At 44.0% G+C, this 27,713-nt stretch overlaps 1 protein-coding gene across 1 annotated transcript in view; it reads right to left on the reverse strand.

The window, feature by feature from the left end:
* The window catches only part of LOC126146011 (adenylate cyclase type 3), a 923,811-nt gene that overhangs the window by 119,726 nt on the left and 776,372 nt on the right, over positions 1–27,713 (reverse strand). The window contains exon 12 of the mRNA XM_049915594.1: positions 11,412–11,528. Within this exon, the coding sequence (XP_049771551.1) occupies positions 11,412–11,528 (117 nt within the window). The remainder of the gene's footprint in view (positions 1–11,411; positions 11,529–27,713) is intronic.

The raw sequence follows: 27,713 nt of genomic DNA on the forward strand, positions 1-27,713 counted from the left end.
CCAGGATTAAAGAATAGCATGAAAGCTAGAGGCTGCATAAACCAGACTCTGCTTTTGGACAACATTGTCTGGAAACCAGACATAATGCTGTAGTAGATGTAGAATACTGTAGTCGGAGCATAATGAACTCAAAACTATAACTGTCTGACGTACTGGAGATCGGGAAGTACCTAAAGAACCATCCTGAATAGCTACTAACTGAGCCGACATACTTTATTTACTTATCATTTCTAACTGCTGTCAAATCTGACAGAATGCCCAGTCCAATACTGTTAAATCTACTTTCCAGTTAGTTAGTTATTTTATTTTAGGGTCCTGTAACTGTAAATTTATTAATAAAGACTAATTTCTTTGGTGGTTGTAAAATCTTTACTATTTATTTAAGAATGAACTCACAAACTGCAATTATGACGCCATCAACTGTAGAATATTTCAGAAAAAATAAAAATGTATGCCTGAACAGGACTCGAATCCAGATTTCCCGCTTGTTGCAAATGGTCATCTTAACCACTTTCGCTGTCTGAGCAGGCTTTTAGGAGCTGCCCAACTCTCTTGTCGTCCTGGCGTCTACTTTCCTTAGTGCATTGCAAGGCAATGACGAGAGTGTCTCACCCCATACAGGAATCATGGGAATACAGGGTGCGGCAGCGTTCATAGCAGGATATAAAAACACACCATCAGGCAGCAACTGTAATTTATGTATTACTTCTTATGTCAATTAATAGTTAAAGGTATGCCATTTACCAATGTGTTAGTCATTGTCCTTTGCGTGGATTACTTTTTGAATATGACTCCTGTCAAATGATGCCCCCTCTGCACATCACATTCATCTAGGGGGCATTGGAAGCTTTCTATAGCTCGACGTAATGTATTCCCTGGGACATTGCCGACGACAGTTATGATGCGATCCTTCAACTCAGGAATGGTGGCCAGAATTTGCATGGATTTCTTGCGACAGACATTTCCCGGTAGAGTAATTTCCCGCTTTGGTCACATTTCCTGGCCGCCTCGCTCACCTGACCTTTCATGTGCAGAATTTTTCCTTTGGGTCTACCTGAAGCAAGAAGTGTTCCGAACACGTTATGTCACCATTCCTGAGTTGAAGGATCGCATCAGAACTGCTGTCGGCAATGTCCCAGGGAATACGTTACGCCGAGCTATGGAAAGCTTCCAACGGCGCCTAGACGAATGTGTTGTGCACAGGGGGCATCATTTGACAGGGATCATATTCGAAAAGTAATCCACGCAATGGACAATGACTTATGGCATACCTTTAACTATTAATTGACATAAGACGTAATAAATGAATTACAGTTACTGTCTGATGAAGTGTTTTTAATATCCCGCTATGAACGCTGCAGCACCCTGTATATTGCGAGCTCTAGGAGAGTAGACAGTAGGACAAATGGAGAGTTTGGCCGCTCCAAGAAGCCTGCTCACGATGCTAAAGTGGTTAAAGCGACCGCTAGTGACAAGCGGGTAATTCGGTTCGAGTCCTGGTCCGGCACAAATTTTCATTTTTTCTGATATTATGCAGCTGAGGTGGAACCAAAATTGCGGTTTGCGTGTTCATTTTGAATTGAACGCGGTGGTTGATCGTCAACGCAGTGTCTCAGACTCTGCACCGCAGTTTGGTGTTTCTGTTTGTATTATTACGCACAACAACATCTTTGTCAATCTTGTTCCAAAATCGAATAATAATTGGAAACCTACGTCATAAAAATAAATTATTTGTGAAACAAAAGATAAAAAGTGTATTTCTACACGGGGGGAAGTAGTTACGCAATTACAAGAGCGTAGGTAACGGCTGGGCGAGGCTTATCTGTATACCTTGGGCTACGACTTACCTTGTCGTGGCTGCAGTTTAGCCAGCCGCTGAATGTCAGGCTCCGCTACCTCGCGGACTGACGTCTCCAGGTACACCGATAATGGACACCCAGACAACACATACCATCACAAACTCGCGAGTACACTGATGAGCCAACAGTTTATGAACGCTGCTCACCAGGAGACTTGATGTCATCTTGTGACGTTGCAGGCATGTGGCACGGCTAGGAAAGAATGTAAGCGGAACAGACACGAATGGGGGGTAGTTCTAGGCACGACACTTGCCGGAAATGTGGAAGTTCATCGACGTAAGCAACTTTGACGAAAGACAGACTCTTATGACCCAGTATCTGGCAAGGAATAATTCTGAAGGGGCGAAGATAGGCGGCTTTTCGCTTGCTACTGTAGTCAGCATCTATGGAAAATGGTTGAAGTATGGTGAAGCCAACACTAGGCAACAAGGTGTTCAGATGTCGTCTCTCATCATATAACGTGGGAGCTGGAGGCTGCCTGCTCTGTAAAACAGAACAGATGGTTATCTGTGTCACTTCTGGCAACAGAGTGCAACACTGGTGCAAGTTCAAGTACTTCGGAGCACACCGTTTAGAAGACATTGTCGAACACTGCTCCACAGCCGACGACCTCTACGTGTTCCCATATTTACCCAATGACATCATTAATTTTGACTACAGGAGTATGAGATAGATTGGATCATAGATGAATGGAAACGCGTCGCCTGATAGGAAAACTCACGCTCAGCTCGAGTGTCATCCAGGAGAACGGTCACTCAAAGCAAATATCGCACCACAGATGCAGACTGAAGGGACAGCTTCACACTAAGGAAGACATTCATCTAGGTTTCCAAGGGACCTCTGGTAGCAATCAAAGCCAACAAGACAGCTGTTGCAGACTACCTGAATCAATTAATGCTTGATGTCTTTACCGACGCCGATAGCAGCTTCCAGCAAGATAAATACCTGTCACAAGGCCAAAATCGTGCTAAAGTGGTTTGATGAGCATGATAGTGACATGGATGTATTCTCAACGAAATTCGCCAGGTCTGAACCTAGTGGAGCACATCTGGGACGCTATTGTGCACCATTTCCGCGCCAACAAACACCGGCGCTTAATGTAAGGTAATAACTGATGTGTGCGAAGAAACCTAGTGTCATGTATCTCCGGAAACCTGCGATGGACTTGTCGAATCAACGCAAAGCAAATCTCTGCTATATTGCGCTCCAAATGAGGACCAGAACGCTGTTAAGCATTTGTTCGTTATCGTTCGGCTTGCCAGTGTACGTTCCACGTGAACGAGAGCCCAAGATTTCATCTACAGATGAAAACATTTGGACGCCACACATATAACAGAGGCACGAAATTTGGATCATTTAAAAAATCTAACTATTCTTGTGCCCCTGTTTGTTGCTATGGATACACGGGTTCCTCACACCACGCAAAAGTCGAAATACGAGAGGCGTTCAATAAGTAGTAGAACACACTTTCTTCTCGACCGGTTTTCGGTTGAAAAAAGGCGGAATTTGTCGTGAGACATTGTGGAATATTCCTGCTTTAACCCCATAGTTTCGTGAAGTTCCGGTAAGTGACGACGCTACATCTAGGCTTCAAAATGGCGTCTGTACCGGATGTGCATTCTAGGCAGAAAGCTGTCATTGAGTTTCTTTTGGCAGAAAACCAGAGCATCACAGATGTTCATAGGCGCTTTCAGAATGTGTACGGAAACCTGGCAGTGAAAAGGAAGCACAGCGAGTCATTGGACGACGCGTCAATCATCATCGCAACAAGATCGCGCGAACCTGTCCGATCTTCCGCGTAACAGCCGGCCGCACACAGCTGTGACTCCTGCAACGTTGGAAAATACGCACACTCTCATTTGATGTGATCGACGGATCACAATCAAACACCTCGCTGCTCAACTGGACGTCTTTGCTAGTAGTGCCGACACATTTGTCCGCCTGTTGGGGGTGATCAAAGGAGTGCTCCCGCTGGGTTCCTCGCCGCTTAACATAAAACCGTAACGAGTAACGAAGGACCATCTGTGCGGGACTGCCTGTTCGTAACGAGGCTCATTTTGACAATATTTTTGTTGAACATTATCACACACGATGAAACATAGATTCATCACTTCGAAACGGAAAAAACCACACTCCATAGGGTGGTGCCACACCACATCTCCTTCGAAGAAAATGTTCAGAGCTGCAGCCTTATCCGCTGAACTCATGGCGAACTCATGGTGACAGTGAAGGAGCTATTCTGTTTGATATCCTCACTAACGGTGCAAAGATCAACTCTGCAGTGTATTGTCCTACCCACAGGAAATTGAAGAAACGACTTCAGCATGTTGGTCGCCACAAAAATGCTAAAGAACTTCTCCTTCTCCATGGCAACGCAAGACCTCACACAGGCCTGCGCACCCGAGAGGAACTCACTAAACTTTATTGGACTGTTCGTCCTCATTCATCCCTAATCTCGTACCTCCCGACTTCCATATGTTTTGCCCAATGAAAAATGCACTCCGCGGGAACAGTATGTGGATGATGGGGAGGTTCTGATGCAGCAAGGCATTGGCTCCAACGTTGATAAGTAGAGTTGTACGGTGTGGGCATAACAGCCCTCCCAGTAAGGTGGTGTAAGGCCGTCGCAGAGAACGGAGATTATATTGAAAATTAGGGTTTGTAGCCAAAAGAGTGGAGGACAATACTGCATATTGAAGTTCTGAATAAAAACAATCTACCTTCAGAAAATAATGTGTTGCATTACTTTTTGAACTCTCCTCGTAGCATTCAAATTAGTGGGACAAGCCAGTGACTGTGCACTAAATTATGCAAGACAAAATTGGTTTCATTGCCGCAATGGTTATCGTCAGTGTGCTGTTGAAGGCAAAAGGGTTCTTTTATTGAGAAACTTAAATCAGTTAAAACATTAAGTGGTGAGTATGTTACACAATTTTCTGGAACGACTTGACTGTAAAAGTGGCTTGAAGAGGACTTATGTGTAAAAGAAAAACAAAATATTTCACCAGGACAATGCAGCAGCTTCGATAACTGAATTCTTGGAGCATCCAAACTCCTCTCTACATTTGGTACCCACTTATTTGTAGTTATGCCTACATGAAAATGAATTAGTAGATACAAAGAAACTTCCTGGCAGATTAAAACTGTGTGCCGGACCGAGACTTGAATTCGGGACCTTTGCCTTTCGCGGGCAAGTGTTCTACCAGCTCTAGCTCAGTTGGTAGAGCACTTCCCCACGAAAGGCAAAGGTCCCGAGTTCGAGTCTCGGTCCGGCACACAGTTTTAATCTGCCAGAAAGTTTCATATCAGCCCACACTCCGCTGCAGAGTGAAAATCTCATTCTGGTAGTAGATGCTAAGTTTATGATGTTAGTGAACACGTGGTGACATCCACAGTTTGAAATTTTGCAGAATCCCCCAAATCACACTTAACTGTTGGGATCGTATCACCGCAATAACATTAATCGAACCAAAGTCATTTGAAGAAGGATTACGAGGAAAATGAATACCTTTTAATTATGCAGTACCATCCTTCACTGTCAGACTGAAAAGTTTTCTTGAGACCCGCATAAAACAGTTCAACGCACTGATGACATACAGATGAGGAACAAATGTTCATTCGGGCCTTGGGCCACTGTAACCTTTACGCATGAAATGCTAAGTAAGTTAGTGCAGTAAGCTGTTGTCACTGGCAATTAACAGCACAAGAAGATATCGTAGTCAGTTTGAAGGAAGCCTAAGAAGCACGTGGACTGTGAGTTGAAAAGATATAGTGTCACCAGGTGCCATCATTACACAGTGAATCCTACTCATTTGTGCCAGTATCCTTCTGGTATATTTAAAAACACACCAAGGAGATTGAATATAACGACGGCACCCAAAAAAAAAAAAAAAAAAACGGTGGTGGACGTTTTGAACAAATCTACAAAGGAGTGGATGTTATGGCGTCGCCTCACCTTGAGTGTGGAGACCAAGAAGACACGCCTGCCAGCGACGGAGAAACGGATCGGATATATTATCTGAGAGCTGTTGAACGTGGCTGGAAAAGAGTGTAAGAGGTAATTTTTTAAGTTAAAAGTGGTCTCCTAATAAACGGATGGAAGAGCAACCGAAAGAGATCAGGGCACCCTTTGGCTCTTGAGGTAGAAAACTGGACTTAAAATGCGGAACAATCACATCAGTGGTCTGCAGAAAGAAACTACCGCTCTACAGACATAGAAAGAGTAACCACAAGAAATGTGGCTTATAAGTGAACAAAAAGTGTATACCAATCACAAAACTGACAAAAGATTCTGGATTCGCTTCGCTAGAAGGGGACTGACAAGTGGCTGGTGACCATTAGAAAGAAATTGAAAAAGCAACGAATCTGAAATATTGTACGGGTCCGAACGTGAGATGTAAGATGTCTGAATGTAGTAGAGACGCTAGAAAAGCTTAGAAGAGAAACAGCCACAGAAACTACATCTAGTGGGGCCCAGTGAAGTGAATGTGAAAGATGATGGAGATATATGGTCAGACGAATAAAAACAGTATCAGAAAATGTTATAAATGGAGGGAATTCTTTAAGACTTCGAAGCCAGGAGAAGGAGGGAGTTACTGTGAACAGCTACCTGTGGCGAGGTCACAAGCAGAAGTTGATGGAATGGAGTTAATGATGGAATTGAACGGATAATTCGGTATGAAAAGAGAGATGAAAATCTATTAATTGTAGGAGGGTTGAAACGCTATTTAAGCGACAGAAAGAGAAGGCAGATGTTATGGGAGAATACAGACTCAGGAATGAGAGAGGAGAAAGACTCCTCAGGAAGAATAAACATACGAGAAAGTATAATCAACAGGAAATTCAAGTAAGTTAAAGAAAAATGGCTCCAGGGCAAATTTGAATAATCTGGAAAGAAATAATCATCTTAAGGGCAGATTCAGGAAACAGAAGAATCAAACTTGACATATGAAGGATGTAAAAGTAAAAGTGTAAATATCATGAACGCGCAAAAGAAATTTCGGTTTTAAACGCAGAGGAGCAAACGAACAGATGGAAAGGGTACATCGAGGGTCTCTACGAGGGAACGAAATATCTGCTCAGACAATAAAAGGAATAAATGTCCATCTGGAAGACTTGGGAACTTCAATATTTCGGCAGTGCTTGAGGAGCATTGGAAGACATGCAACCAAACAAGGCAGTAGGAATAGGTAACAGTTCTTCTGAATTTTCGAAACCAGTGAGAGAATTGCTGTCCAAATGATAATTCAAATCAGTGTGCAGAATATGTGAGACTGAAGACATGCATTCGTATATTTTTAAGAACACCATCAACATAATCATGATGCAGTGACGTCAGGTGAATCCAAGAACAATCGCGCAATCAGCATTAAAGAACATGCATCAAGTTTGATGTTCACAGTAATACACATAATAATGGAAAAGAAAAGTTAGGATTTATTAGATGAGATCAGTTTGGCTTTAGAAAAGGATTCTCATATAAACCGGTTCTGACGTTTTGTTTGATTATAGAGCAAGACTTTAGAATATGAAAGACACTTACATCGGATACATCGATCTAGAAAATAAAAATTCGGAAATAAAAAGTGGTGAAAATTCTTGACATCAACAGAAAAGCAGGTACACCATTCCGGCATTTAGGGAACCAAGGAAAACCTAAATCTGGATATCGACACAGGAATTTGAACCCCACTCCGATTGCGAGCCGAGTATCTTACCACAAAAAAAAAAAGGAAAAAAGAAAAATCACTGGAATGAAAGGGGAAATTGAGAGAAATTATTGTGCGACGCTACAAATGTTTCAATATGTAAAACGGATTTACGTGGAAATAGCATATAGTAGGAATGGAGTGGCGAAAATGTTAGTGTAAGAAAGGGGCAAATTGAGAAGGAAGACAAATTTATTTAACTTCCTGTCCGACTAAAACAGTGTCCTGGTCCAGGAGTTGAATCAAAATGTTTGCCTCTGTGGAAAATTCTCTCAAAGATGGCTGACGTCATGTCCTTTCTTATTGCTTCGTACTGTAAATACCTGTTTCCCACATTCCTGGGAACAGGGTCCACGAAAGACAAGGGTTTGGCTCTGAGTCTTGGCCTAGCACAAAGCTTAAATCCCTGAAGATGTTTCACAACATCGATCTCTTTGCTGTAGAGAGATATATTTATTCATATTTATTTAATAAAACTAATTCGGCACTCGACTTACTTTCAAAGTTATGTAGTTCAAGAATAACTACAGAAACGTGCATAAAACAGTTACTATTTTTCTAGGAGGAAGTGTTGCCATTTGCTTTCAACATTTCTACTGTCATTTAAGAAATATTCATGTAGAACTCAATTCTGACTCGCTGACAACATCTGCACGTAAGCCATACGGAGCTACATATTTCCAGTGAAACTGACGCAGATGTCATAACTGTATGACGTCTTCTTTTCCTTATATCTTTGTCCCGCAGAGGCGTGATTACGAACAAATCTGACATTGTTATTTTAAGAGGTGGCCGGAAGCCCTTCCTGTCGTCACTCAGTAACCCCCTGTGACGGAATATGTGTACCCCAAGGCTCATGTGACAGTGAGCGAAAATCTTCTAAATGTTAGCGAATCGTGTAACTCAGATGAAGCTTGAATCTGTGAAGTATTCACCGCGTGGGATGTGAGACGCCGCCTAAAGACCACATCCAGTCTAGCCCGCAGACCGAAACTCGTAGTTAGTCTACATCTACATCTACATTTACATCTACATTTATACTCCTCCCTTTGCTGTTCCAGTCGCGTATAGTTCGCGGTAAGAACGACGGCCGGAAAACCTCCGTGCGCGCTCGAATCTCTCTAATTTTACATTCTTGATCTCCTCGGGAGGTATAATTACGGGGAAGCAATAATTTCGATACCTCATCCAGAAACGCACCCTCTCGAAACCTGGACAGCAAGCTACACCGCGATGCAGAGCGCCTCTCTTGCAGAGTCTGCCACTTGAGTTTGCTAAACATTTCCGTAACGCTATCACGCTTACCAAATAACCCTGTGACGAAACGCGCCGCTCTTCTTTAGATCTTCTCTATCTCCTCTGTCAACCCGACCTGGTACGGATCCCACACTGATGAGCAATACTCAAGTATAGGTCGAACTAGTGTTTTGTAAGCGACCTCCTTTGTTGATGGAATACATTTTCTAAGGACTCTCCCAATGAATCTCAACCTGGCGTCCGCCTTACCAACAATTAATTTTATATGATCATTCCACTTCAAATCGTTCCGCACGCTTTCTCCCAGATATTTTACAGAAGTAACTGCTACCAGTGTTTGTTCCGCTATCATGCTATCATATAATCATACAATAAAGGATCCTTCTTTCTATGTATTCGCTGTACAATATATTTGTCTATGTTAAGGGTCAGTTGCCACTCCCTACACAAAGTGCCTATCCGCTGCAGATCTTCCTGCATTTCGCTGTAATTTTCTAATACTGCAACTTCTCTGTATACTGCAGCATCATCGGCGAAAAGCCGCATGGAACTTCCGACGCTATCTACTAGGTCATTTATATATATTGTGAAAAGCAATGATCCCATAACACTCCCCTGTGGCACGCCATAGGTTACTTTAACGTCTGTAAAGAATGTGCTGTGTTGAGAACAATATGCTGTGTTCTGTTTGCTAAAAACTCACAGCCACACAGCTGGTTTGATATTCCGTAGGTTCTTACATTGTTTATCAGGCAACAGTGCGGAATTGTATCGAACGCCTTCCGGAAGTCAAGGAAAATGGCATCTACCTGGGAGCCTGTATCTAATATTTTCTGAGTCTCATGAACAAATAAAGCGAGTTGGGTCTCACATGATCGCTGTTTCCGGAATCCATGTTAATTCCTACAGAGCAGATTCTGGGTTTCCAGAAATGACATGATATGCGAGCAAAAAAACATGTTCTAAAATTCTACAACGGATCGATGTCAGAGATATAGGTCTATAGTTTTGCGCATCTGCTCGACGACCCTTCTTGAAGACTGGGACTACCTGTGCTCTTTTCTAGTCATTTGGGACCTTCCGTTCCTCTAGACACTTGCGGTACACGGTTGTTAGAAGGGGGGCAAGTTCTTTCGCGTACTCTGTGTAGAATCGAACTGGTATCCCGTCAGGTCCAGCGGACTTTCTTCTGTTGAGTGATTTCAGATCCTTTTCTATTCCTTGGCACTTATTTCGATATTAGCCATTTTTTTGCTTGTGCGAGTATTTAGAGAAGGAACTGCAGTGCGGTCTTCCTCTGTGAAACAGCTTTGGAAAAAGGTGTTTGGTATTTCAGCTTTAAGCGTGTCATCCTCTGTTTCAATGCCATCATCATTCCAGAGTGTATGGATATGCTGTTTCGAGCCACTTACTGATTTAACGTAAGACCAGAACTTCCTAGGATTTTCTGTCAAGTCGGTACATAGAATTTTACTTTCGAATTCACTGAAAGCTTCACGCATAGCCCTCCTTACGCTAACTTTGACAACGTTTAGCTTCTGTTTGTCTGAGAGGTTTTGGCTGCGTTTAAACTTACAGTGAAAAAATGGTTCAAATGGCTCTGAGCACTATGGGACTCAACATATTAGGTCATAAGTCCCCTAGAACTTAGAACTACTTAAACCTAAGTAACCTAAGGACATCACACTCACCCATGCCCGAGGCAGGATTCGAACCTGCGACCGTAGCAGCCTCGCGGTTCCGGACTGCAGCGCCAGAACCGCACGGTCACCGCGGCCGACCTTACAGTGAAGCTCTCTTTGCTTTCGCAGTAGTTTCCTAACTTTGTTGTTGAACCACGGTGGGTTTTTCCCGTCCCTCACAGTTCTACTCGGCACGTACCTGTCCAAAACGCATTTTACGATTGCCTTGAACTTTTTCCATTAACGCTCAACATTGTGTGTCGGAACAGAAATTTTCGTTTTGATCTGTTACGTAGTCGGAAATCTGCCTTCTATTACTCTTGCTCAACAGGTAAACCTTCCTCCCTTTTTTTATATTCATGTTTACTTCTATATTCAGGGATGCTGCAACAGCCTTATGATCACTGATTCCCTGTTCTGCACTTACAGACTCAAAAAGTTCGGGTCTGTTATCAGTAGCTCCAAGATGTTATCTCCACGAGTTGGTTCTCTGTTTAATTGATCGAGGTAATTTTCGGATAGTGCACTCAGTATAATGTCACTCGATTCTCTGTCCCTACTACCCGTCCTAAACATCTGAGTGTCCCAGTCTATATCTGGTAAATTGAAATCTCCACCTAAGACTATAACATGCTGAGAAAATTTATGTGAAATGTGTCCGCCAGGCGGATTGGATCTGGGCTGACGCACCTTCCCATTCTGGAAGCGGCTGTTTACCACGTGCGGCTATCCGGGTGGATATGTCATATTTGCATAACAGTAAGAACATTGTCACACGTGAATTAGCTGCCACATAAAATAACACAAAGCTTGTAAAGATATGTTACTCTGACTGGTAGCCTGCTCGCCGGATGCTGTACAAACCTCGCCACTAAAACATTCAGAAAGACGAGGGAAGTACTGACCACAGCGACGGTGTTGGCGGCGCCCAGCAGGAAGATGATGGCGACGACGAGCAGCCTCCTGGACCAGAGCGCGTTGTTGGTGGCCTCGCTGCAGCGCACCAGGGGCCGCGGGAACACCTGCAGGCAGAGTGCGCGCTCATACCGTGCTACGTGTGACTGAGTGCATACTAACAAGGCACTTCCGTCTAATAGTAGCCTTTATAACAAATCATTGTCTAGATATGGAAAAATTGATTATCATAAGACAGTTTGTACCAGAATGCACATGTGCACCAGAAGCGCTAATTTCAGGATGAATGAAAGAAAATTAAGAAATCTGGAAAAAGAAAAGAGAGATTTTGAGGAAGATATCAGGGAACAGAACTACACTGGAAACATTTAAATTAAGAGATAACAAATAATATACGATCACGTAGAAGATATTGTAGAAAAATTAGAAAAGGAAGGCACATCCCAAAACCGAGTTTTAGCAGACTGACAAGGAAAATCATTTTATAAATTACAACGGGAACCCAACTGCCTTAGAAAAACGCCGGAAGATCTAGAAGAAATCGGCATAAATGAGCAAGAAATTGACAGAACAAAATATACAAACAAAATTAGGAGATTGGTAGGTCTGCAATGCAAAACAGTTCTGAAAGACAGTGAGGAAAATGGACTGCAGAAGAGAGGAAATTAAAAAAAAAAAAAAGAAATGAACAGATGAGAAAGCGTAAAGCTAGCTTAGTAGCTTATACTCGAGTGACAAAAGTAATGGGATAGCTATACGCACATATACAGATGGCAGCAGTATTGCGCATATAATATATAAAAGAGCAGTGCGTTGGCGGAGTTGTCATTTCTACTCAGGTGTTCCATATGAAAATGTTTCCGACGTGATTATGGCCGCAAGATAGCAAGTATTAGTCTTTGAACGCGGAATTGTAGCTGTAGCTAGAAATATTGGACATTCCATTTCGTAAACCGTTAGGGAATTCAATATTTCGAGATCTGTAGTGTGAAGCTTGTGTCGACAATACCAAATTTCAAGCATTACCTCTCAGCTCGGACAAGTTAACAACCGAGAGCAGTAGCGTTTGTGTAGATTTGTCAGTGCTGAGAGACAAGCAACACTGCGTGAAATAACCGCAGATATCAATGTCGGACATACGTATCCGCTAGGACAGTCTGGCGAAATCCGGTGTTAATGGGCTTCGGTAGCAGATTACCAACGCGAGTGCCTACAACGCCTCTCCTGGGCCCTAGACGACTGGGAAATCGTCGTCTGGTAAGGTGAGTCCCGATATCAGTTGGTAAGAGCTGATTTATGATTGGAGTGTGGTGCAGACCTCAAGAAGCCATGGACCCAAGTTGTCAACAAGGCACTGTGCAAGCTACTGGTGGCTCCATAATGTGGGCTGTGTTTACATGGAATGGGCTGCGTTTTCTGATAGATCCGAACCGATCATTGACTGGAAATGGTTATGTTCGAATACTTGTACACCACCTTCATCCACTCACGGATTCCATGTTCTGTAATTTTTATGCATGACAATGCGTCATGTCAGTGGGGTAAATTGTTCGCGATTGGTTTGAAGATTATTAAGGACAATTCGAGAGAATGATTTGGCGACCGCCGGCCGCTATGGTCAAGCGGTTCTAGGCTCTTCAGTCTGGAACCGCATGACTGCTACGGTCGCAGGTCGAATCCTGCCTCGGGCATGGATGTGTGTGATGTCGTAAGGTTTAAGTATTTCCAAGTTCTAGGGGACTGATGACCTCATATGTTAAGTCCTATAGTGATCAGAGCCATTCGGCCACCCAGATCGCCCGACCTGAAACACATCGAGCATTTGTGGGACATAATAGGGAGGGGGGGGGGGGGGTCAGTTCATGCACAAAATCCTGGAATGGCAATTATGGACGCCTATAAAGACAGAAAGCCTCAATATTTCTGAAGGAGAGTTCCAACGACTTGTCATCTCGAGTTGCTGCACTATGTCGGGCAAGAGGAGGTTCGTCACGATATTAAGAAGTATCTCATAACTTTTGTCACCTTACTGTGACCGTTGTCCTTAGCTAGTTTGTAACAAAAGAATATGATAACACAAACATGAATTCTATTTGGAATCTATAAATTGTCAGAGACCACTAAATCAGAAAGATATGGATGAAACTTTTTCAGATTTCAAGAGGGCATTTGACTCTGTTGGTAAGAAAAACTCTAGACAAAGTAATCTGAGAATCTATTGCCAAAACTAGATTGTCATATCTAATCCGTAAAACGCTCATCGACACAAGTGCAACATTGAAGTTCATGAACTTTGTTTTGAGACTGTGTCTGTAGGCATTACACAGTTTAGATTTGCCAGTTTAGGTTTAACACCAAATTGTAAGAGGATTAAAATAAAGACATGTGTAAGACAAGGTGATGTCTTGTCCTCAGTGCACTTTAAATGTATATTAGAAAGCCTGATAAGAATCTGGAATGAAAAGTTTAGAAAACGTCAAGTTTCTCATAAAAATATGAAGGAAGACACAGAGTACGGAAGTGAATCACAAACAATTTGGCTGTAGTATCTGAAAATTTTCCGACTCTAGAATACAAGTTACTCTGGAAAGGATAATCAATAGGGTAAGTTTAAGACCTTCTTCAGAGAAAACCAAATTAATCACAGAAATAAAATATGCCCCAAAGTTTTGCAGACAGAAGTTCGTCTAATATAGTAGGTAAAAATATCAAATAATAGGAAAAATAATTCAAGAAAATAGTTTAGAAAAATCTCCCACAATTGAAAGAATACAGAAAATAAAAAGAGCATATGAAATACCAAAAGACCTTACAGTAAAAATGTAATCAATAAATGCTTTGCAAGTGATAATGAAATCAGAGCGTTTCAATATAAGTGAATACCTAGCACAGGATTATGTATTATACAAACGAAAAGTCTTAGAAGGAAAAATTAAAAGAAAAATATTAGGCACAATAAAAATTAAAGAAGTCTTGGAATTAAGAAGCAGTGATGAAATATACCAAAACATAAAAAGATAAACAATAAGGGAAAGAAGATAGATCTTTTTGGACACTCACTCGATGCGTGACACTAGACTGACGAAACACATGTTCAATATCTCTGGGCAAATAAATAAACAGCAGTCCATCACAGAAATCAAAAAGGATTTAGGAGTATACATCTTAAAAGCAGAAGAAGCAGGAGAAAGCTACATTGAGGAGGATGCCAAGGCACAAGCGGTGAGAGAACATGTATCAAGTTATCTGAAAAACAAGAGATTTGCTGAAAAAATGAAAAAAATAATTAGAGGGAAGGACAGAACACGTCACGTTTCCCTGATTAACTAAAGAAGAAAGAAAAAAATAACAATAAAAAGTGACTATATAGAAAAACGATTTCAATAGACAATGAATAGGAAACATGCAAGGCCAGTGACCTGTTAGGCATCAAATTTCACTGTCACTTATCTGGAAAGATTTCCGAAAAGGTTGGAAAACCTAAATCGAGGAGGCTGGGCTGGACAGTAATCCAGATCTTTAATTACACACACACACACACACACACACACACACACACACACACACAATAAAAGTAAATTCCATTCATTATCACTGCCGCAGTTGAATGGGCCTTACACGTCAGAGAGCAGAAGAATCGTTTAGGCTTAGAAATAAGCGATTTGTCACTAAATTTACATCATATCTCCTTCAGAGTAATATACAAATTTCATGAAGATAAACAAACTTTTTACTTACAGGTTGCTTCTCTGTCTTGCATATAGTGAATATACGCATCTGTTCTTTTAAAACGGGTACACATTGTCAATGACAAGTTTCTTGACAAAATAAATGTGCTTCTAAAACTGTGTAAGACTCCCACATTACTTAACACCTACAAACACAGGGTTCATCAGTTAACACCATACATGCAAGCTATGGGGTAAAATCTTCATTTTTGACTCAACTGAGTTGTACCACGGGATATCAGAGATCGAAAGCAGTCGAAGTGAAGCAGTTTAAGTGTCTTACTGTCGTTGATCACAAGGCTACCTTCGTTCGGTTTCTATTACAAATTATGGTTATGAGGCTTCCGAGAGTGTTTCCCGTCTATTCCCAACCCTAGGATCTTGATATATTTTACACCATGGTTCTAGTCACTGTTCTAGTATACAAAAATTTAATGTGCAGCGTCAACTCAATTCTTGTTTTCTCGATGGAGAACCTACACACATCAAAAAATGTTTTTCATCACCCCTGAATAACCCCTGAAGATAGACGCTGACTGTTCAGAGATGTCGCTAAACCCACCAAAAGATGTAAACAACCATGCATGAGCAGCGCCTATTAGACGGAGGGGATCGGACAGCCGATCAGTTCCAGTCATTCCACAAGGTAGGACGTACACGGCTCGTGTAGACTGTAGTTCAACCATGCCTAGACGGCCAATATCGCGGTTTGATCGCATCCGTATTGTTACTTTGTGGCAGGAAGGGCTCTCAACAAGGGAAGTGTCCAGGCGTCTCGGAGTGAACCAAAGCGATGTGGTTCGGACATGGAGGAGCTACAGAGAGACAAGAACTGTCGATGACACGCCTCTCTCAGGCCGCCCAAGGGCTACTACTGCAGTGGATGACCGCTACCTACGGACAGCATGTTGAATAATGCTTTTCGTTCAGCCACAGGAGGTCGCGTTAACGACTCAAACTGTGCGCAATAGGCTGCATGATGTGTAACTTCACTCCCGACGTCCATGGCGGGGTCAATTTTTGCAACCACGACACCATGCAGCGCGGTACAGATGGTCCCAACAACATGCCGAATGGCCCGCTTAAGATTGGCATCACGTTCTCTTCACCGATGAGTGTCGCATATGCCTTCAACCAGACAGTCGTCGGAGACTTGTTTGGAGGCAACCTGGTGAGGCTGACCTCATTAGAAACATTGTCCAGCAAGTGCAGCAAGGTGGAGGTTCCCTGCTGTTTTGATGTGGCATTATGTGGGGCCACACGTACGCTGCTGATGGCCATGAAAGGCGCCGTAACGGCTGTACTATACGTGAATGTCATCCTCCGACCTATAGTGCAACCATTTCGGCAGCATATTGGCAAGGCATTCGTCTTCATGGGCGACAATTCGCGCCCCCATCGTGCACATCTTGTGAATGACTTCCATAAGGATAACGACACCGCTCGACCAGTATGTTCTCCAGACATGAACCCTTTCGAACATGTCTGTGATAGATTGATAAGGGCTGTTTATGGACGACGTGAACCTCCAACGAATCTGAGGGATCTAAGCCGAATCGCCGTTTAGAAGTGGGACGATCTGGACCAACAGTGCCTTGATGAACTTGTGAATAGTATTCCACGACGAATACAGGCATGCATCAGTGCAAGAGGACGTGCTACTAGGTATTATAGGTGCCGGAGTGTACAGCAATCTGGCCCACCACTGCATGGTGGTACGACATGCAATGTGTGGTTTTCATGAGTAATAAAAAGGGGGAAAATGATGTTTATGTTGACATCTATCCCAATTTTCTGTACAGGTCCCAGAACTCTCAGAACCGAGGTGATGCAAAAGTTTCTTTGATGCGTGTATATTTTGACGTCCTTCATCTTCAGTTGAGACTGACGTGGCGTGACGTAATGACACTGCTGCCTTGTGTTCTTCTTCTCCATCAGGTTGCTATAAACACCGGCATCTTCCTTTAAGGCAACCTTGTTATCTAAATTTCTTTCAGCAGAGAGGGCGTAGTTGCGCAGCAACTTTGACGAAATGATTCACTGGTCTGCCAAGTCTGTGTCCAATCACCGCATGTCCATCAACGAAAGTTATACTTGCAAGTCTTTGGGTTTAATATCCTCTGAGGCTATGAAATCGTTTGTCCGAGGCAGGATTCGAACCTGCGACCGTAGCAGCAGCGCTGTTCCGGACTGAAGCGCCTAAACCGCTCGGTCACAGCGGCGTGCTGAGGAAAAAACAAACTGCATGTAGGGGTAGACATGATCTAAAGGATAGATGCATATTTCTGCTGATCCACTGTGCCTTCCAGAATGACGAGATCATTCCCCAGACCATAACGATCCCTTCTCCGGCCTGGACCATTCCGACGATTGTTGTTTGGAAAGAACAAAATAATAAATTTTTTAATCAATTGCTAAACTGTCAGTACGATGGTGCATAAAACTTGACTCGCCTGGAAAGGCCACCTGTCACCACTCAGTGGACGTCCAGTTGTGATATGGGCTTGAAAATTCCAGTCTTCGTCGCCGATGAACGGCAGTCAGCAAGGGTGCATAAACCATGCACCTGCTGCAGAAGTCCATACACAGAAACTTCCGCTGAACGATCCTTGAGGAGACGCTGTTGGTAGCCCCTTGGTTGCAGGTCTGTTCACCAGTACACATCTCTGCAGTCATCGTTCATCTCTGTTATCTATGGCCCGTGCTGCACCACAGTTGCTTCGGCACCAGATGTGGATAGCGCCATTTTGCCATGCACGATATACTCTAATTATGGAGCCCCGCAAACAGTTTACCAACAAACCTTCCGCCCTTGGCTCGAAAGCTAATGAATATGCCATTTTTCACGTCAGATAAATAACTGTTTCTCTGCACGACGACAACGACTGTATTGTTTTCCACGTCCCCCCATGCGCTTTATGTACCCTGCACTGCTAGTGCTGCCACCTGCCGTCAAATAGTGGTTATTGCTCGTTGATGTCGAAAAGAAGTGGTTGTCACATTAATGTGAATGGGCCGTGTGTAACGGCCCGGTCACATTAATGTGACTGGGGCGTTTATAACGGCCATAAACGGCCTTACTCCTTAACTACAAAAAAAATGGTTCAAATGGCTCTGAGCACTATGCGACTTAACTTCTGAGGTCATCAGTCGCCTAGAACTTAGAACTTATTAAATCTAACTAACCTAAGGACATCACACACATCCATGCCCGAGGCAGGATTCGAACCTGCGACCGTAGCGGTCGCTCGGATCCAGACTATACCGCCTACAACCGCACGGCCACTCCGGCCGGCCGTTAAATACACTAACAAAGAGTAATTTTGTAAGACATGTAAACGTAGACATCTGTAGGTTTCTGGATGGGGATAACAGGGAACTGCATTCTGCTATGTTAATGAAAGAGCATGAAGCGTCGCAGCAAGGTCTGAACGGTAGAGATAAGGAGATCACTACTTATCAGCTCGTGGATTATGCGGTCTTGACATTCAGAAATTTTCTTATTACATATAAATACGTGTAGAAACAGAGTTGTGTAATTATTGCTCAGCAAGTGAACCAGTGCTGTGGACAAATCAAATGGCCAATCGAAAACTGCAGATGCGAAAAGCGTGTCCCACGGAGAAAGGAGCAGAAATGAGAAACACAACTAAATCCGGAAGGAGAAGTAATAATTGGGCAAATAAGGAACTACTCTGGAAGACATTTATAAGATGATTTCTATTATGACTAAAGTGTTAAAGTTTATTTATTTGATTTGCTGACGGCCTTGTGCGGGGTTTTATAACTCAGAGCAGTAGGGCAGGGGGCATGTCTGATGTCTCACGTATAACAGTTTTAGCGTAGATGACTGTAATGGAAGCGTGAAGAGTGAATTATGTATGTTGGCAATGATGATTACGGAGATAGGTGAGGACTCCGGCATAAGGCCTATTTTAACAACTCCAGTTCATGGGACACAGTGGAGAGTTTAGATATGTAACCCTTGGTAGAAAAGTTTGGTGATCAGGAACTTATGCCACCACCTCCCCTCTCCTTGCCGGCCAAGTACCTGAGACGATAATTTCTTCATCCCCAGGATCCCAACCTGATGCCTCTTAATGGAGCACCACGTCAGGATCGTTGCTACGGAGTGGGGGTAGTAAACTAATATGCAGTTTTAAATGTTAAGCAGGCTATGCAGGATGAGAGAAAAAGAGAGAAAAACGAATCTGGTGAATACACTGGCAAAAATTGATTGACGTGTTTATTATTGCTGCTCTATTATATAAGAACTAACTACTATATTTCTTTATACATTACAAGAAAAATTGATTGAATGGTCGCTTGGAGGTTCATATGTGATCGAAATATTTGTAACCCGTATTCAGGGATTGAGAAAGTCGTTAGACCGTTCAGTAAATTCAATATGGTATTCGAATAACAGAGTAATGTCCTCCTGAAGATGGAGAATTTGTCTATAATGGGATGTCTACTAAAATAGTTAGAAATCTTTGCGTTTACGAATATGGGGAAAAATTGTTAGTGGAGATTGAGACTGTTAATTGTAAACAGCTACTTACTAATATTGACACTTTTTTCGCGTGTCTACCGAGTATGCAACTCCGGATTAAAACCGAGATGAACAATGAAACTGAAATTTTGTATGAAAGAAGTCTTTTCTCATTCAAGAGTTGCGTAAGTTAAATACGAGTGCTGCCCATGTTACCATATTTAAAAAGAAAATTCGAAATAGCAGAATTCAGGATAGGCTTAGTGGCTCCAAAACTAGCTATCATTCAGTCAGATCCACACCAGTGATACAAACACTTACCGGTGTCTCAAATATCTGAAGCGAAAGGGTGTCTGAAGAATGGAAAAAGCTAAAAGTCAAAAGGATTTACGGCGAGTGTAATATCAGTCTGCTGCTGAGATTTATGCCTGCAGATGAGAAACGAGGACAGATAAGTGGTGGAGGCGATGGCGCTTAAGGCGGCAAGTGTGGGGCCCTCTCCCGCCCACAGAAGGTTTAACGAAGGGACTGCGGAGGCTTTAGCTGGCGCGTTAGCTCGCTAACAAGATAACTGGCAGCAGCCAGCCAGTTTAGGCTCAGTGGCACGAAGTTAGTTGAAAGTTGGCTCAGCTACCTTGCCCTAACAAGGGCATTTAGTCAGAACATTTAGTCACACCGTCTCATATTTTGAGCAAAAGTGGAATCTATTATGGTAATTTACCCATTGAATAAAGTTAGTCATGGAACTCTAACGAAAATATAATGAAGAGAGTTTTACGTACTAGGTTAATGTTGAAACGTAAGTACGAGGGTGTTAGGTAAATGGGTCGAAACAATTTCTGGCCCACTTGAAAATCTTTCTCCGTTATCTTCTATCATCACTTAGCAGCCTATAATGCCTATTACTTGTTATCGATGGCCTGCCTGATTTTGGAGTATTATCAACGCTTCCAATCCTTCGAAACTTGGTGCTGAGGTTCAGTACAGTATTCCGGTTAGGCATCCTCACTCCTGTGAATTTTGCTGCAAATGCAGCTTGTACTGCTGAGGTAAACTTGTCTCCATTGCGGGACACATGCTCCACAAAAAATTCTTGCGTCTAGCTTTTCAGTTGTATTTAGTTATTGAAGTACACTACTGGTCATTAAAATTGCTACACCACGAGGATGACGTGCTACAGACGCGAAATTTAACCGACAGGAAGAAGATGCTGTGATATGCAAATATTTAGCTTTTCAGACCATTCGCACAAGGATGGCGCTGGTGGCGACACCTAAAACGTGGTGACATGAGGGACGTTTCCAGCCGATTTCTCATACACAAACAGCAGCTGACCGGCGTTGCCTGGTGAAACGTTGTTGTGATGCCTCGTGTAACGAGGAGAAATGCGTACCATCACGTTTCCGACTTTGATAAAGGTCGGATTGTAGCCTATCGCGATTGCGGTTTATCGTATCGCGACATTGCTGCTCGGGTTGGTCGAGATCCAATGACTGTTAGCAGAATATGGAATCAGTGGGTTCAGGAGGGTAACACAGAACGCCGTACTGGATCCCAACGGCCACGTATCACTAGCGGACGAGATGACAGGCATCTTACCCGCATGGCTGTAGCGGATCGTGCAGCCACGTCTTGATCCCTGAGTCAACAGGTGGGGACGTTTGCAAAACAACAACCATCTGCACGAACAGTTCGACGACGTTTGCAGCAGCATGGACTATCAGCTCGGAGACCATGGCTGCGGTTACTCTTGACGCTGCATCACAGACAGGAGCGCCTGCTATGGTTTACTCAACGACGCACCTGAGTGCACGAATGGCAAAACATTATTTTTTCGGATGAATCCAGGTTCTGTTTACAGCATCATGATGGTCGCATACGCGTTTGGCGACATCGCGGTGAACGCAGATTGGAAGCGTGTATTCGTCATCGCCATATTGGCGTATCACCCTGCGTGGTGGTATGGGGTGCCACTGGTTGCACGCCTCGGTCACCTCTTGTTCGCATTGACGGCACTTTGAACGGTGTACGTTACATTTCAGATGTGTTACGACCCGTTGGTAGGACACGTTCTAACGCATCAAGGCATCGCCAATTTAGCATTGGAGGCAGCGTGGAGGGTAAAAATCGTAGAGGAAGACCAAGAGATGAATACACTAAGCAGATTCAAAAGGATGTAGGTTGTAGTAGGTACTGGGAGATAAAGAAGCTTGCACAGGAAAGAGTAGCATGGATCATAGCGATCATAAAGCGGTTACAGCATCGATGATTTCAGCCGTAAATAGAAATATTAAAAAGGGTAGGAAGATTTTTCTGTTTAGCAAAAGTGACAAAAAGCAGATTTCAGAGTACCTGACGGCTCAACATAAAAGTTTTGTCTGAAGTACAGATAGTGTTGAGGATCAGTGGACAAAGTTCAAAACCATCGTACAATATGCGTTAGATGAGAATGTGCCAAGCAAGATCGTAAGATATGGAAAAGAGCCACCGCGGTACAACAACCGAGTAGAAAACTGCTGCGGAAGCAAAGGGAACTTCACAGCAAACATAAACATAGCCAAAGCCTTGCAGACAAACAAAAATTAGGCGAAGCGAAATATAGTGTGAGGAGGGCTATGCGAGAGGCGTTCAATGAGTTCGAAAGTAAAGTTCTATGTACTGACTTGGCAGGAAATCCTAAGAAATTTTGGTCTTATGTGAAAGCGGTAGGTGGATCTAAACAAAATGTCCAGACACTCTGTGACCAAAATGGTACTGAAACAGAGGATGACAGACTAAAGGCCGAAATACTAAATGTCTTTTTCCAAAGTTGTTTCACAGAGGAAGACTGCACTGTAGTTCCTTCTCTAGATTGTCGCACAGATGACAAAATGGTAGATATCGAAATAGACGACAGAGGGATAGAGAAACAATTAAAATCGCTCAAAAGAGGAAAGGCCGCTGGACCTGATGGGATACCAGTTCGATTTTACACTGAGTACGCGAAGGAACTTGCCCCCCCCCCCCCCCCCTTCTTGCAGCGTTGTACCGTAGATCTCTAGAAGAGCGTAGCGATCCAAAGGATTGGAAAAGGGCACAGGTCATCCCCGTTTTCAAGAAGGGACGTCGAACAGATGTGCAGAACTATAGACCTATATCTCTAACGTCGATCAGTTGCAGAATTTTGGAACACGTATTATGTTCGAGTATAATGACTTTTCTGGAGACTAGAAATCTACTCTGTAGGAAACAGCATGGGTTTCGAAAAAGACGGTCATGTGAAACCCAGCTCGCGCTATTCGTCCACGAGACTCAGAGGGCCATAGACACGGGTTCACAGGTAGATGCCGTGTTTCTTGACTTCCGCAAGGCGTTCGATACAGTTCCCCACAGTCGTTTAATAAACAAAGTAAGAGCATATGGACTATCAGACCAATTGTGTGATTGGATTGAGGAGTTCCTAGATAACAGGACGCAGCATGTCATTCTCAATGGAGAGAAGTCTTCCGAAGTAAGAGTGATTTCAGGTTTGCCGCAGGGGAGTGTCATAGGACCGTTACTATTCACAATATACATAAATGATCTGGAGGATGACATCGGAAGTTCACTGAGGCTTTTTGCAGATGATGCTGTGGTGTATCGAGAGGTTGTAACAATGGAAAATTGTACTGAAATGCAGGAGGATCTGCAGCGAATTGACGCATGGTGCAGGGAATGGCAATTGAATCTCAATGTAGACAAGTGTAATGTGCTGCGAATACATAGAAAGATAGATCCCTTATCATTTAGTTACAAAATAGGAAGGCAGCAACTGGAAGTAGTTAATTCCATAAATTATCTGGGAGTACGCATTAGGAGTGATTTAAAATGGAATGATCATATAAAGTTGATCGTCGGTAAAGCAGATGCCAGACAGAGATTCATTGGAAGAATCCTAAGGAAATGCAATCCGAAAACAAAGGAAGTAGGTTACAGTACGCTTGTTCGCCCACTGCTTGAATACTGCTCAGCAGTGTGGAATCCGTACCAGATAGGGTTGATAGAAGAGATAGAGAAGATCCAACGGAGAGCAGCGCTCTTCGTTACAGGATCATTTAGTAATCGCGAAAGCGTTACGGAGATGATAGATAAACTCCAGTGGAAGACTCTGCAGGAGAGACGCTCAGTAGCTCGGTACAGGCTTTTGTTAAATTTCGAGAACATACCTTCACCGAAGAGTCAAGCAGTGTATTGCTCCCTCCTACGTATATCTCGCGAAGAGACCATGAGGATAAAATCAGAGAGATTAGAGCCCACACAGAGGCATACCGACAATCCTTCTTTCCACGAACAATACGAGACTGGAATAGAAGGGAGAACCGATAGAGGTACTCAAGGTACCATCCGCCACACACCGTCAGGTGGGTTGCCGAGTATGGATGTAGATGTAGATGTAGAGAGCTGCATCAAACCAGTTTTGGGATTGAAGACCACAACAACAACAACGACCCGTGGTTCTACCCTTCATTCGATCCCTGCGAAACCCTACATTTCAGCAGGATAATGCACGACCGCATGTACGGGTCTTTCTGGATACAGAAAATGTTCGACTGCTGCCCTGGCCAGCACATTCTCGAGATCTCTCACCAATTGAAAACGTCTGATCAATGGTAGCCGAACAAGTGGCTCGTCACAATACGCCAGTCACTGCTCTTGATGAACTGTGGTATCGTGTTGAAGCTGCATGGGCGGCTGTACCTGTACATGCCATCCAAGCTCTGTTTGACTCAATGCTCAGGCGTATCAAGGCCGTTATTACGGCTAGAGGTGGTTGTTCTGGGTACTAATTTCGCAGGATCTATGCACCCAAATTGCATGAAAATGTAATCACATGTCATTTCTAGCATAATATGTTTGTCCAATGAATACCCGTTTATGATCTGCATTTCTTCTTATTGTAGCAATTTTAATGGGCAGTAGTGTATTTCACATAACCCGACACCTAACCGTTGAGTTGTCTGAAATCAGGCAATCTGGGTGAGCAATCTTGAGGAATACAACATTCTATCCACCTGCATCAGAATACTTCAGCCAAGTGTCGTCTCATAGTCACAGCGGAATGAGGCGGAACACCATCCCATCGTAGTAGCATCCTTCTGTGTAAGTGGAGAGGAAGTCTCCCACCAACGTTTTCTCATATTTTCCTCGGTCATCATATTGGCCTTGGTGTCCATACTGATACGCACATATATTTTTGGATCTATCTCTTTGAATAATTTGTTGCATAGTTTCGTATAACAACATTTATAATTCCTCTATCTAATTCTGTACTCATTTGCAAATTTCCTTCCTGTCGCTTCATAATTCTGTACTCATTTGCAAATTTCCTTCCTGTCGCTTCATGAGCTCTCAAAAGCCGCACCTACGTTGACTGTACTTTTCTGTTCTTCTTTTTCGTTAGAGCCCATGCCTCAGTTCCATATATTAGAATAATAGGAGTTTGTTTTTCGATCGTCAGACTTGGTTAATGCGGTCCGCCACGAATTCCTCAGCTACGCTACACGCTTCATCTCAGAATAGGATTTGCACTCAACGTCTTCAATTTTTTTTGGATTTATTCCAGGCTCTGTCTCCCCCTACAGTTTTTGGCTCTGGTACTCCTTCTAGTACCATGGATGTTATTCCCTGAAGTCTTAACACAAGCCCTATCATCCTGTCCCTTCTGCATGTCAGCGCTTTCTATAAATTCCATTCTTCGCCGATTCTGCGGGAAATCTCCTCATACCTAATTTTACTAGTCCACTTGATTTTCAACATTCTTCTGTAGCAGTGCATCTCAAACGTTTCGATTCCCTTCTTCTACGTTTTTCCCACAGTTCATGTTTCACTACCATACAGTGCTGTGCTTCAAACATATACTCTCAGACGTACCTTGCTCAGATTAAGGGCCATTCGGAAAATAAGGTCCTATCGGACGCGAAATGGAAACCACAATGAAGATCCATAGCTTTTCACGGGTGTGCTGGACAATGTCTCTAGTATGCCCATCGACCGCGTCACGTCGCTCTTTTCAGTTCAGAGTGCACAGTGAGCACGTAAAGATGCCTGGAAAATAGTGTCTCCTGCTAAGTGTGAAGGCCTGGTGAGAGATTTCGCCTCATGTCATGCAGCTCACATAACAAAACTAACATACGTTTCCTTCTTCAGTACAATTTCCGGCCGCGCTATGCAGGGGAAGTGAAGATGCTCTTGCAGTGTTTTCGATGGGAAGTGTTTGATCACCAACAATACAGCTCGTAATTGGCTCCCCCTGTTTCTCCTCTACTCGCATGAGCCGCTAGCTTTGAAGACATCTTTCTGGCAAAGATAACGAGCTGCAGTCCGCCATAAATATTTGGCGGAAAGCGCAGGAGCCTGCCTTGTACGATGAGAGTATTAGGAAGTTAGTAAACTGCTGCGACAGATGTCTAAGTTGCAGCGGCGACTGTGTAGAGAAGTAGCTGGAGGGAATAGCTGACTACTGCAAATCAAACATTTTTGATTTTCCCAGGGTTTCCATTTCATGACCAATCAGACCCCACTTTCCGAATAGCCCTGGTACTAGTACCAGGAATATCCTGGTTTTTATGTCCTCCTTGCTGCGTCCATCGTGAGCTATTTTGCTTCCAAGGTAGCAGAATTCCTTAATTTCGTCTATTTCGTGATCACCAATTCTACACTCCTGGAAATGGAAAAAAGAACACATTGACACCGGTGTGTCAGACCCACCATACTTGCTTCGGACACTGCGAGAGGGCTGTACAAGCAATGATCACACGCACGGCACAGCGGACACACCAGGAACCGCGGTGTTGGCCGTCGAATGGCGCTAGCTGCGCAGCATTTGTGCACCGCCGCCGTCAGTGTCAGCCAGTTTGCCGTGGCATACGGAGCTCCATCGCAGTTTTTAACACTGGTAGCATGCCGCGACAGCGTGGACGTGAACCGTATGTGCAGTTGACGGACTTTGAGCGAGGGCGTATAGTGGGCATGCGGGAGGCCGGGTGGACGTACCGCCGAATTGCTCAACACGTGGGGGGTGAGGTCTCCACAGTACATCGATGTTGTCGCCAGTGGTCGGCGGAAGGTGCACGTGCCCGTCGACCTGGGACCGGACCGCAGCGACGCACGGATGCACGCCAAGACCGTAGGATCCTACGCAGTGCCGTAGGGGACCGCACCGCCACTTCCCAGCAAATTAGGGACACTGTTGCTCCTGGGGTATCGGCGAGGACCATTCGCAACCGTCTCCATGAAGCTGGGCTACGGTCCCGCACACCGTTAGGCCGTCTTCCGCTCACGCCCCAACATCGTGCAGCCCGCCTCCAGTGGTGTCGCGACAGGCGTGAATGGAGGGACGAATGGAGACGTGTCGTCTTCAGCGATGAGAGTCGCTTCTGCCTTGGTGCCAATGATGGTCGTATGCGTGTTTGGCGCCGTGCAGGTGAGCGCCACAATTAGGACTGCATACGACCGAGGCACACAGGGCCAACACCCGGCATCATGGTGTGGGGAGCGATCTCCTACACTGGCCGTACACCACTGGTGATCGTCGAGGGGACACTGAATAGTGCACGGTACATCCAAACCGTCATCGAACCCATCGTTCTACCATTCCTAGACCGGCAAGGGAACTTGCTGTTCCAACAGGACAATGCACGTCCGCATGTATCCCGTGCCACCCAACGTGCTCTAGAAGGTGTAAGTCAACTACCCTGGCCAGCAAGATCTCCGGATCTGTCCCCCATTGAGCATGTTTGGGACTGGATGAAGCGTCGTCTCACGCGGTCTGCACGTCCAGCACGAACGCTGGTCCAACTGAGGCGCCAGGTGGAAATGGCATGGCAAGCCGTTCCACAGGACTACATCCAGCATCTCTACGATCGTCTCCATGGGAGAATAGGAGCCTGCATTGCTGCGAAAGGTGGATATACACTGTACTAGTGCCGACATTGTGCATGCTCTGTTGCCTGTGTCTATGTGCCTGTGGTTCTGTCAGTGTGATCATGTGATGTATCTGACCCCAGGAATGTGTCAATAAGGTTTCCCCTTCCTGGTACAATGAATTCACGGTG

This window comes from Schistocerca cancellata, chromosome 2 (assembly GCF_023864275.1).
Source record: "Schistocerca cancellata isolate TAMUIC-IGC-003103 chromosome 2, iqSchCanc2.1, whole genome shotgun sequence".
Taxonomy (NCBI): domain Eukaryota; kingdom Metazoa; phylum Arthropoda; class Insecta; order Orthoptera; family Acrididae; genus Schistocerca; species Schistocerca cancellata.